General features: G+C 37.9%; 1 protein-coding gene across 7 annotated transcripts in view; it reads left to right on the top strand.

Annotated features, from left to right (window-relative positions):
* LOC135577534 (ras GTPase-activating protein 1) overlaps positions 1–13,192 on the top strand; it is a 103,885-nt gene that overhangs the window by 47,486 nt on the left and 43,207 nt on the right. For all 7 annotated transcript variants that reach the window (XR_010469312.1, XR_010469313.1, XM_065047666.1 and 4 more), the window contains exons 9-12: positions 8,083–8,161; positions 8,646–8,766; positions 10,637–10,793; positions 11,980–12,067. Coding sequence is in view for 5 of the 7 variants with exons in the window: in XM_065047666.1 (XP_064903738.1) it covers positions 8,083–8,161; positions 8,646–8,766; positions 10,637–10,793; positions 11,980–12,067 (445 nt within the window). In the remaining 2 variants the exon portion in view is untranslated. The remainder of the gene's footprint in view (positions 1–8,082; positions 8,162–8,645; positions 8,767–10,636; positions 10,794–11,979; positions 12,068–13,192) is intronic.

Raw genomic sequence — 13,192 nt, 5'->3', positions numbered from 1 at the left:
GCAGAGTATTGATTATAGTCGTAGTCACATAAATTATAGACCAAGATTTTCCATACAAAAATAAGAGCCTGAAGAATAGTAAGGAAACCAACTCAAAAATTGACTGTTGCTTTATTTCCCAGGTAATTTGAATATCCAGACATGGATGGGGCTGGAAGATCCACAACCTATAGAAGCAATGCTATATCTCTGCCTATATTTCAAAAGACAGACAAAATTATTTGGGGTGATCATGGGGAAAAAATCCTTGGTACATATGCATAGGAAGACTACTTTTTCCACTAACCTTTTCCTGTTGCATAGTCTTCCACCATTCTGTATATAAATTGCTCAAAACTTCTATCGATTAGTATAACTAACAGACTGTATTTACACTCTCTCAGATGGAGGTCTGATTTCATTATTTGTCATATCATCTCTACAAAACAGCCAATCTGTAGTCTTTTAGTTGTCTATCTGAAGGTCCCAATATATAGGAAATGTTAAATACATATTGAGTGAATTATTTTGACTATATAATTAAATAGTATTTTCCCATGGACTTCAGTAAAATATGTAACTTCTGTGATCTTTCTGTTTATTCCATGGATAAGAAAGACAGGTGACTACTGGGGTAATATCTACTTTTTCATGTAAAAATTGGCAAAGTCTGTTGTGGAGGATGGGGGGGTGATTTTACTGACTGGATCATGAAATCTCAAACAGAAAATATATGCTTACTAGCCTGTGGCCGTACCATCCTGAACATGGTCTATTTCATCTCATCCTAGAAGCTAAGCAGCATTGGGCCCAGTTAGTACTTGGATGGGAGGCTGCTTGGGAATACTGAGTCTAGGTGTTGTAGTCTTCTAGCCAAGGGCTATGAAGATGATGAAGGGATTAGACTATCTGTCATATGTCTGTGATTCTGTGATATGAAGACAGGTGGAGAGAACTGGGACTGTTCAGCTTTGAGAAGGCTTTGGAGGATGGGAATCTTATCACTGCGTATAAACCCACACAATTTTTTTTTTTCACCCTTTTTTTTTTTTATTTTTTTTTTTTTTTCCCTATTGTGAGGGTGATTGAGCACTGGAAAAGGGTGCCCAGAGAGGTTGTGGAGTCTCCATCCTTAGAGATACTCAAAACACGACTGAACAAGGTCCTAAACAATCTGTTCTTATTAACCCTCCTTTGAGATGAGGACATTAACTAGATGATTTGGAGGTCACTTCCAACCTCAACTATTCTGTGAATAACTTTCATGTTTTACAGGTTTTTTTTCATGTTCCATGTATTTTTGTTATGTTGATGTGTGGTTTTTTGGTTAGTGTGTTTGTTTTTTGTTTGATTGGGGGGGTATTTTGTTTGTTTAGAATAGCTCCAGTTGGAAGAGACCTACAATGAACATCTGGTCCCAGGCTGACCAAAAGTTAAAGCATATTACTGAGGGCATTGTCCACAGACAGGCATGGGGCATTGACCACCTCTCTAGGAAGCCTGTTCCAGGGTTTGACTACCCTCTTGGTAAAGAAATGTTCCTTAATGTCAAGTCTGAACCTCTCCTGACACAGATTTGAGATATTCCCATGTGTCCTGTCACTGGATACCAGGGAGAAGAGATCAGCACCTCCCTTTCCACTTCCCCTCCTCAGGAAGCTGTAGAGAGCAATGAGGTTGCCCCTCAGCCTCCTTCTCTCTAAACTAGACAAACCCAAAGTCCTTAGCCACTCCTTATAGGACATGCTTTCCAGCACTTTGACCAGCTTTGTTGCCCTTCTCTGGGTGCATTCAAGGACCTTAACATCCTTCTTAACTTGTGGGGCCTGGAACTGCACACAGTACTCAAGGTGAGGACACACCAATGCTAAATACAGCAGGATAATCACCTCTTTTGACCAGCTGGTTATACTGTGTTTAATGCACTCCAGGATGCAGTTTGACCTCTTGGCTGCCAGGGCACACTACTGACTCATGTTGAGAATCCTGTCGACCAGAACTCCCAGATCCCTTTCTGCAGGGCTGTTCTCCAGCCTCTCCTCTCCCAGTTTGTGCTTGTGTCTGGCAATACTCATTCTCAGGTGCAAAATCTGGCATTTGTTGTTGTTAAATTTCATGCTGTGGATGATTGCCTAATGCTCCAATCTATCTATAATAGATCCCTCTGCAAGGCCTCTTGTCCCTCAAGGGAGTCAAAAGCACCTCCCAGTTTGGTATCCTCAGCAAACTTGTTAATGGTGCATTCAGCTCCTACATCCAGATCATTGATTAAAAATATTGAGCAGAACTGGCCCTAGAATTGAGCCCTGAGGAACACTGCTGGTGACCAGTTGCCAGTCGAGATGCAGACCCATTCACTACAATGCTTTGAGCCCTGCTATTCATCCAGTTCTGTGAACCCACTCATCTCACAATTGGACAACTTCTCCAGAAGGATGCTGTGAGGGACAGTATTGAAAGCCTTAGTAAATTCCAGTGTGTACACATACGCAGGCATGTCGCAAGAAGAGCCAGAGGCCATGAATGCATTGCCAAGATCAAGTTTTATTTTAGTAACCTCTCTACTGGGGGATCTCCGAAGCCACACCTAAACTCACAGGCAGAGGTGACACCAGCGGGGACGCAGGCGCTGGTCAGTTCAGCCCTGCTGGAAGATCACTGGGCCTGCTGAGCTTGCCTGTATTTCAAGGCTTCAGGCAGGCACAGCTTCCCGCTCTTTCTCACAACAAAGCAGGAATCTCAGACATAGTGATAAGGTGCCTAGAGTTTCTCACAGGCCTATGTTATCTAACACAGAGGTTCTACTCATCAAGCATACAGGGTCAGTAAAACAATTAGTGTGATGTATGTGCTTTTTCTACAGACAGGTGCAAGTATTTACATTTAACTAACCTCCTCGCCATTCTTCCGCTATATTCACATACATCCAGACAAGCTACATCCACTGCCTTCCCTCCATCTGCTAGGCAGGTGACCTTATTGTAGAACTATATCAGATTTAGACAGGACTTCTTTGTGAACCCATGTTGACTGTGCCTGATGACTGCATTGTTGTTTAAATGCCTTTCAGTAGCACCCAGTATTATATTCTCCATAATTTTTCCTGGAACTGAAGTTAGACTAACAGGTTTGTAGTTTCCTGGGTCTTTCCTCACACCCTTGTAGATCAGAGTAACACTGGCTAGTTTCCAGTCAGCAGGGACCTCCCCAAACACCCAAGACTTTTGGAAGATGATTGGAAAGGTCCTGTTGAAGGAGCTACCAGATGTTACAGTACTCTGGGGTGAATCCCATTAGGCCCCATGGACTTGTTAAACTTCAGCTGATAGAGCTGATCCCTTATAATTTCAGTGTCCACAAATGGAAAACCACTGTTCTCCTACTTGTGGCCTTCTGACTCAGGGGGCCAAGCAGCCCAAAGTCAATCAGTATTATTAAAGACTGAGGGGGGGGGGGGAAAAAAAAAAGTATTGAGTGCCTCTGCTTTTTCTTCATCCCTATTTGTCAGGTGACCATCTTCTACAAGTATCAGTCCAATGTTTTCCTTGGACTTCCTCTTGCTATTAATATACTTAAAAAGCCTTTCTTGACGTCTGGCACAACACTAGACAGTTTCAACTGTGGTTGAGCTTTGGCCTTTCATGTCTTCTCTCCTGCATATGTGAACCAGAGCTCTGTATTCTTCTTGTGAAGCCTGACCTTTCTTTCAGAGATCATACCGTTTCTTTTTCCTTTTGAGTTCCACAAGGAGTTCCCAGTTCAGCTGAGCTGGTCTTCTGTCACACTTATTTGACTTGTGGCACAATGGGATTGCTTGCTTCTGTGCTTTTAAAAGGTGGTTCTTAAAAACTGACCAGCTCTCATGGAACCCAAAGCCCTCAAAAGCAGATTCTTATGAGACACTGCTAACTAGCTCCCTGAGTAACTTAACATTTGGTCTCTTGAAATCCAGGGTAGCAACTTTGCTGTCCTTTTTTCTCATTACACTGAAAATTTTAAACTCGACCATTTCACGATCACTGTGGCCAAGACAGCCACCTACCATCACATCCGCCATGAATCCTTCTCTCTTCAGATAACAAGTCTAGGAGGGCATCTTTCCTTGTTGGCTCACTGAATACTTGTGACAAGAAGTTATTTTCCACAAACTTCAGGAATTTCCCAGACTCGCTTTTCACAGCAGTATGGTATTCCCAGTTGGGAATACCCAGTTAACTTCTCCCAAAAGGTCAAGGGCTATCAATCCAGAAATTTCTCATAATTGCCTATAGACTAACTCATCAGTGCTTACATCCTGGCTGAGCAATTGATAGTAGACACTCCCTATGACAGCTGCTTTATTTTCCATCCCCCTAATCCTCACCCAGAGGCTCTCAACCACATCATCCCTAATTGTAAGGGCTGTGCAGTCACACCTCTTCCTTACATACAGTGCATCTCCTCCACCTTACCTGCCCTGCCTATCCCTCCTTAACAGTCTGTAGCCCTTCACCTCAGCACTCCAGTTGTGGGACTCATTCCACCAAGTCTTACTACTACCAATGACATCATAGCTCTGGGAACTGACCAATGCTTCCAGCTCATCCTGTTTCTCATACCTCATGTGTTGGTGTACAGGCATTTCAGATGTGCTCGTAAGTCCTCAGTGCTCCCTGGAGCAGCGTAAATGCTTCCATTGGCATTGCCACCCTCAGATGATGCCATGCTAACCACTTGGCTTACCTTCAGCTCTCCTGTTAGTACCCCCCTTTCCCCATTGATTCTAGTTTAAAGCCCTCTCAATCCATCCTGCCAGCTTATGAACAAAGAAGCATTTCCCCTGTCAAGCCCCAGCATACCTTGTATCTCAAAGACTCTTCCGTGGTTATAAAGCCAGGGTTCTGGTGGAGGCACTGGTTCTGGAGCCAGGTATTGATGTCTTGGGCACACCTGTTTCTTCTAAAGCCTCTCCTTGTTACTGGAAGAATGGAGGAAAACACTACCTGTTCTTGATTTTGGAATATAGGTGGAGATGTAATGTAACTTTTAATGTAGATGTAGGAATAATTCTTAATTCACCCATTAAGTATTATAAGAATGATACCTCATGATGATGAGAGGCTTTTGAAATTATCCATGTAGCTAGGATCTGGGCAGCCTAATAAGCCCTATTTTACAATTACTACAGTAACTGTAGTATTGAGATTCATCTTTATTTCTCTATATCCAACCAAATTTAACCATTCATTTTTAAAAATCATACTTATTTATACTTTATGTATTTTGTCTAAGTAGGATTTTGTTGCTGTCAGATGCTGAAAAGAATTATAAACCACTTTTTCCTGTCCCTTTAATTCTTTTTGTGTTCTGTCTGATTTTATGCTTTACATGTTAGATAACTTGGATCACTTACCAATTTGTTCTCAGGTGTATTTGAAGATATGTGATATCTTTCTGTTTGCAATGTTTGGCTTGTTCAGTCATTTGAGCTACTTTAGTGGTAAGACAATATACAGTGACCATCTGAGTTGAGTTTGTGTGGGGGAGAAGAGAGCTAAGGAAAAAAATCCCCTTAATTGTTCAATCAAGGCATGAAGTCCTAGTCTGTATTGTACTTGAACTCCAAAATGACTTTTCCAATACAACTCAGTTTATTCTTCAGCTCATTTTACAACATAGGAAGAAATCAGGAAATTGCTTCTTATGTTGAGGGATGACTACTGTTTTTATAACCAAGGAAGGAGAGGAGAGACATTAACAGTCAAGGTATTCTCGATTTGATGAATGAGGAAAAAATGATATAAAGCTTATTTATTACTGATTGCCCTCATAACAAGACGTTGGCAATAGCTGTTCAACATGCAAAATACAAATTATTATTTTATGCAGTGTGGTAAAGCTTATTTTTTTTATGGAGAAAAGGGCAAATGCATATTGCACATTTATTTGATTTTTTTTTTTTAGTAATACTGAGAAATTCAAGTCACTTTACAAACCTGAAAAAGAAAAATGTTTGTGGGAAGATTCATTGACTTAACAAGCATACACTAGTTCATAGGTTTAGAAGAATGAGGTAGAGCAAAAGCAAACAAAGGTATCTTACTTCTGTTTTATTTACATGTTTTTATGATTGTTTTTATATTTTTCTAAATCTTTCATTTGGATAAAATTTTATCCAGTTGTAATAGACCAAAGATCTATCACGTGTGCCATACTGATTACATTTGTACACAGAGCTAACAGTATATATGAAGTGACAAAACACATAAAGTGTATTTTTATTCTCCACTTAATCACTTAGTTCTTTATTTTCAGGTTGATATTTTGTATATGAATAATTCATTTGTGATGTTAACATTACTTCTCTTTATTACAATGCAATTTTCAATAACTGCAAAAATAAGAGCAACTAAAAATATGTTGAAATGTAGCTTGCATCTGTGACTACTTCTGTCCTGATCCTTCAAAATACAATTTAAACCTGATTCTGGTAATTATAATGCAGGTTTCCTCATAGAGGAGTGTTACTGACTGGGTAGTTAATTTAACATGATAGCTCAGTGATTTTGAAGTATAATCTGCATAATCCATGTTAAAAAACTTTTTTTTTTTTTTTTCTTTTTTTAATTTACTACTCCTGTCTTCTTAAAAAGAAATTGCTTTGCACAGTTTGAAGTATCTCCCATTCCCCTTCCCTAGTTGCTCTAGGACTTCGAAATTTATTACAAGTAAAATAGCAATTTTCAGCCTGGTTGGAGAGCTAGAAAATGCACATGTGTTACTTGAATGTAGAAAAGGTAGCGTACTTATTTGGCATTGTGATGGGTTGATCTTGACTGGCTGCCAGGTGCCTGCCAAGACCATCTCTTACTCCCCTTCCTTAGTGGGACAGGGGAAGAAAATAAGATGAAAACCTTGTGGGATGATATAAAGGCAGTTTAATAAAGAAAAGAAAGGCTGCACTTGGAAGCAAAGGAAAACAAAAATATTTATTCTCTGTTTCCCCATCAGTAAGAGATATCTAGCCACTTCCTCGGAAGTAGGGCCTGTCAAGGTTTAAGGCAAGGCGGCAATAAACCGTGGCAGACTCTCCCTGTTACCCCCTCTTTTCCCGCCACCCCTTTCCTTTAGATCGGAAAGATGATAGGAAAGATAAGGGAAAAGGAAGAGAGACTTAGACTTCAAGTTGGTGGTGATCACCTTCTTATATAGGGGGTATGATGATAATGAGATGGAATACTTCTGTTGGTCAGTTCTAGTCACCTGTTCCATCCACCCCTCCTCAAACATGCATGCCCCTCTCACAACGGAACGTGGGAAAACTTATCAGTCTTTCTTGGCTATCATAGTAATAAATCTAAACATGAGCTTCTTCAGCATTCCGTTGGTCTTCTTATCAGCACCGAGTACAGCATCCTAGGAAAAATATGCAGGCAAAAACTCAGAAAAGTACAGCCACCTAGAAGAACTTAGCTGAAAGAAAAATCACTAAAAGAGAACTGGTCTTGTTTTTAACAAAACCAGGACAGGCCTCAGTATGCATAGAGGTTGCTTTGGAAGACAAATTCCTTAATAATGAATGCCCCCCTTTCTCCCTTTTTTTGACTTTTATTGCTGAGTATGACATTATATGGTGTGGAATATCTCTTTGGTCAGTTTGGGTCAGCTGTCCTGGCTATGTCCCCTCTTGCCCACCCTTGGCCTGCTGGCCTTTGAAGAGCAGGGTTGGAGAGACAGCCTTAATGCTGTGTGAGCACTGCTAAGCAGTAGCCAAAACTGGTTTGTTATTAAATGTTCTTGCTACAGAGTACTGCAATATGAGAGCTGGTGTGAGGGAAGTTAACTCGATCCCAGCCAGACACAATACATGTATTTTCTGTAACTAATTGAAAATATTCTATGGAATTTAGAATTAGTACATTATGAGTGCAGTTCTGTGAATTTTCTTGACTACAATGTAGTAGTAAATTGTAATTGCTGCAAATGAGATTATGTTCTTTAACACTTGCTTTTTATTATAAATTTGTGAGGAAATGTAGTGTGATTGCATGGAAAAGCAAATTATTATATGGAGGAAAAACTAATTTTTTAACATTTTAAATCTTATTTTTCTTATTTGAACAGTATTGCTGAGATCATTGAACATTATAGAAAAGAACAGATTGTTGAAGGATATTACCTTAAAGATCCCGTTACAATGCAGGTAAAAATTCGTCTTTGAGCACTTGTTATTGAAGATATTGACTTAATCTACAAATATTTATAATATAGGAACTGAATTACAGCAGAGGTATCCATGATAGTTAAAACAGCATCCTGAATTTTTGTTTTGAACTTGTGAGTTTCTTTCATTTTATCCTCATATGCATTCACTTATCTAAGGTTGACTTGTAGTAAACAGAAGATATGATAAGCTTTGTCTGTGCTCTGGGGTGTAAATGCTCCATCTTGTGGCCCCAGCTCTGATCCCCGATTGAACCAATGCTGTGCCTTAATACCATATTGCATTGTGGGGGGAACTAGGCTGCCCTCCATTCCTCTGTGTCTGTCTGTGGTTGAGACAAACTTGAGGAAATTTGAATTCTGAGACTGATCCTTGAAAAGCTTTTTCATTTGCAGATTCATAGTGTGCAGTTGTTTCACGGTGATTTCTGAGCTTTAACAAAAGTTGATTTCTTATTTACTAGCATCAAGAACAAGTGCTTAATGATACAGTGGATGGAAAAGAAATCTACAATACAATTCGTCGCAAAACAAAGGATGCTTTTTATAAAAATATTGTCAAAAAAGGATATCTTCTGAAAAAAAGTGAGTTTAGTTTGCTTCAATTAAATATCTTTTTCTAAAAAATGCAGATATGGATGCATATTTTATGCAGTACTGGTACTAGTGGAGGCAAAATTGAAGTGAGCAAAAGGTGGAAGAAAGTCTGTAAGGGGTATGAAACGTTCTTTTTCCTTAAGAACTATATAAATAGAAAGACATAATACATAAAATGACATGTAATATGAAGATGTTGATTAGCAGTTCTTGCCGAAAAAATCAGGAAATGGCACAAAAACGAAGCACCTTTTATCAAAGGTAACATTCAGTTTCATTAAATGAAATACATTTTCATAAAATATATTCATATTTAATATGCAACTTGTTTAAATTTAAGCTGATCACATGGGTTAAAGAGAGCTAGATTAATGTAAATCAGTACATTCACCGGAGACCAGAGCTCATTTAATTTTGTTATTCCAAGTCAGGTAATATAATTTTAAAATGTATATTCTGGTGTTCAAGGTATGCTGAGACTTATAAAAGTTTCTAATGCTGACACACTCAACATAGCATATAATAATTGGATTAAAAGCTGCCTGACTCATCTAAATATATCCCTGAAGAATTACTGTTGAGCAAGATTTTGAAGTTCTGAGGAAGCTAGTCACTTTCTAAGTACCATGATTTTAGTTTTTCTGTTTCCATTAAAGTTGATTATAAAAAAAAAAAATAATTTTTCTGCATATGATAGACAGTAGCTAAAACAATAAGTACCAGATAGTGATCTGGATAGCAAGCAAAAGTGAGAAAGAAGATAAGCATTTAAATATATCCAAGTTTAAAAGACACATTCAAATGAAATGAAAACTAGAATAAAGGAAGGAAAGCATCTCTTTTCTTGAGAGTGCTAATTATGCGAGAAGGTGTAGAGGGATATGGTAGGGTGAGAAGTCATCCAAGAATGAACATGAAGTGAAAATCTTTACCTAAAAGGGTACTTTGAATGTGCAAGCAGGAGTAGGTGTGGAGAGTTGCATATACCTGCAGACAGAGCAGAAATTTAATCAAATTGCTCTTCCATCTAGTAGAGTATAATAACTAGATGTTAATTTTCCAAAACAGTGAGTACTAGTGCTTGTTGAAAATTAAGGCTACATGTTTTTCTAAAAGGTACTGTGGTTTATGTATGAACTAGTTGCAGAAAGTTCCTTACCAGTTGTAATTCAGAGGACATTAAACAATGAGTGATTTATTTTTGGTTTAGCCAGTGGCTAAATTCACATTTTACTCATGTATCTAATGTGTCTTCCAACAAACCTTAACATTTAAATCTCCATCTATTTATTTATTTCTGAAACACGTGGAACTGGTAAAATTTTTGGATATAGGTGTATTTGGGGCATGGTTCTGATCCAAGTTTGTATATATTGTATTCCCATTTCTGTTCTTCAGTCATTCTGATTTAAGATACTGTGATGCAATCTGTTATGCTGATTAGTTGATTAAAGTTTAGGAATAATTTCCTTTTGTCAAGAGAAATCTATTTCTTAATTAAAATAACCATAATAAGTTAGATCACTTACAGCATCATACATTATTTGCAAACTGTATAGACACAGTCTTCCTGCTGATATGAACAGAGGTCATATGGACTTGCTTAATCCTGTTGAGATTAATGAAAACATTGAGAGAACCGTCTAAAATTGTACCTGAATCTGTGAAGAGGGTCTATTTTTAGCTAAATGCTTCAAAAAAATATGTATAATGATATTATTGCTTAAGCATGATTAACTGTACATTGTTCTTCTGTTTGTATTTTGAGAAAAACCTTACTGCCCTCTTTTTTCTTCATTTACAAAATTTATATATTCTTTAAAACAATATTGTAACTTATTACTTGTTTTCCTTACAGGTAAAGGAAAGAGATGGAAAAACTTGTACTTTATATTGGAGGGAAATGATGCCCAGCTTATTTATTTTGAAAGTGAAAAACGAGCCACAAAACCTAAAGGATTAATAGACCTTAGTGTGTGTTCAGTCTATGGAGTACATGACAGTTTATTTGGCAGGTAGGGCACTGGCTTTTAATTCTTCTACATGCAACAGGACAGATAATTACCAGTTTTGAGGTATATACAAGATATGGGCAATACATCACTAACGAACAAGTTGGCCTAGCACAATAAACTTTGCTCGAATTTGCCTTTTGTCTAACATAATTTCCATAGTCTAAAATATAAAATAAGCAGCAAGTAATAAGTTAGTAGCAAAAAAACCCATAAAGCGAGAAAAGCGCATTCAAAAGATGTATGACATAACCACATTTATTTAAGAATGTATTCCAATATCAAACAGCAAATTTCAACAATGCAAAAATCACAATTCCTTTTGCACCAACCTAATAATTAGGCAGTCAAAACTATCTTTCCACTTTTCTTGGAAGTACAGTGACGACTGTAGCTTGACATGTTTTTGGTGACAATGATTTAAGTAGCTCCTGACCTGGCTACTTCTTGCCCCCCTCCCCAGTCCTCCTGTGGGCATGGCCACAAAAAGCCATGCTAGTGTTTCCCTAAGCAGTGCATGGGGGGAGACCAAAACATCATTTGCAAGTGTAATCCTGATTTTGGGAGAACTAAGTTCCATTGAACGTCATTTGGAAGGCCATGAATCAAGTGTGTACTTTAGCTTGTAACGTAATAGTACAAAATGTTTTTGATACTTCTTGACAAATGAGTGTAGATACATAAAATGACAAAGATGTTATAATTGCATTCAAAGCTTTAGTAGTTTATATCACACGTATTCAGTTATTATTATGTGATCCAATGCACGTTTTATTGGTTGTGAGAGCTGTGGAATACATTCAGATACAGAATTCCTCACGTTAATATAGTTCCTGAACTCCTACAACTACAAATCCATAATGCATGATTAATTGGTTTGGAATCAGTGCTGAACTTGTGCATAATTTAAAATGTTTGTGGGGAGTAGTCCTCATTAACCAGTCTTTTATGTTATCAGGTGTATTTTTCCACAACTGCAAGACAGTGTGCATGTATATTCAATACAAACTGTTCCAAGTTTCTTAAATATTCTGAAATAAATTAATTGAACTGGGATGCAATTTTCCTGAAACTACATAATTAACTCAAATCAAAATGCACTTTTGAAGCATGTAGAAACTTTTCTTGTTGAGGTTTTTGCTGTTTCCAAGTGTGATGATGCTACATTTTTGTTTTGCTTGTTTTTAAGGCCAAACTGTTTTCAGATAGTAGTTCAGCACTTCAATGAAGAGCATTACATCTTTTACTTTGCAGGAGAAACTCCAGAACAAGCACAGGTGAGAACTTTTGTTGGTAAATATAATTTTAAAAGTAATGTTTTGTTTTGTAGTGTTTAATAATGTAATTTTTCTCTAATAGAAAGCAAGTATACCACAGATGGTGGCTGTGTCTACATTAGCAAATATTACCATGCATTAGTAGCAGATCTTTAAGGAAAATAGTTGGTGATGAGAATCCAGCACCTACATTAGCTGCACTTTAGGGATTTTACTTTGGACAAGTTCTAGTCTGGTCCCGTGGACTGAACTTCCATTAGTTTCCATTAGATGTTTCGGGAGAACATCTTTTGGAGTAGTTCAGTCAAAAAAATAAATAGTTTACTCTCCAACATTTTTCCATGTAATGAACCGGAGCATAGTTAGTGAGAGTTTTGCTTCAAGAGCACATTCCTGATATGAACTATCAGGTTGCCGGAAGAGTAATTGCAGTATTTGGCGGTGAATTTTATGTCATTATAACTAGTGTGAAAAATGCAGTTGTGATTCGTGCTAAGATGTTTAATGTTTACAGATATAACCAAATGAGGCACGGGCTCTGAACTTGGAAAAAGGTGGTTAAGTTCTATGTAAAAAGTTATGAAACTTGCTTATGAAGTTATATTGACAGAGGGAACTAACATTTTAAGGGTTAACTAAACTTATAATGGGTGCCTGCTAACAAGCTAACACTTTAAGGCTTAGTCACACAATAAATGCTTAGTTTAGAGCTTTATGTTAAGAAGAACAGAACCCCATCGAATGCCAAGATAAGAAGTTTTACTGCACCTAGCTGTAAACTTGAGGAGACAAGATAATGAAGATTTACAGCAAAAGGGCGCGCCAGTCTAGTTTCATTCAACTTGGCAGCTTGGGTCCCAGTCAATTCAACATAATGAGCCAAAGGTAAAAAGTTCACTGTGATGAAGCTGAAGGAGCCTTCATCCAAAGACCCCCAAAGACCCCTCCTCAAATTCACCAAGTGGCACTGCGCAGGCGCAACAGGGGAGGGTCTATGGAAATGGTTATCTGAGACTCATTTTAATCAGAAGCGGGGAAAGGTTATGAATATGTATAGGCGTTCCTGGGGTCATTATGAATATGTAATACCTTACTGTATTTAAGCACACTTCTTATTGTTTAGAG

This window comes from Columba livia, assembly GCF_036013475.1.
Source record: "Columba livia isolate bColLiv1 breed racing homer chromosome W unlocalized genomic scaffold, bColLiv1.pat.W.v2 SUPER_W_unloc_7, whole genome shotgun sequence".
Lineage (NCBI taxonomy): Eukaryota > Metazoa > Chordata > Aves > Columbiformes > Columbidae > Columba > Columba livia.
Note: the sequence above shows the minus strand (reverse complement) of the source record. Positions and strands in the feature narration are given on the sequence as shown.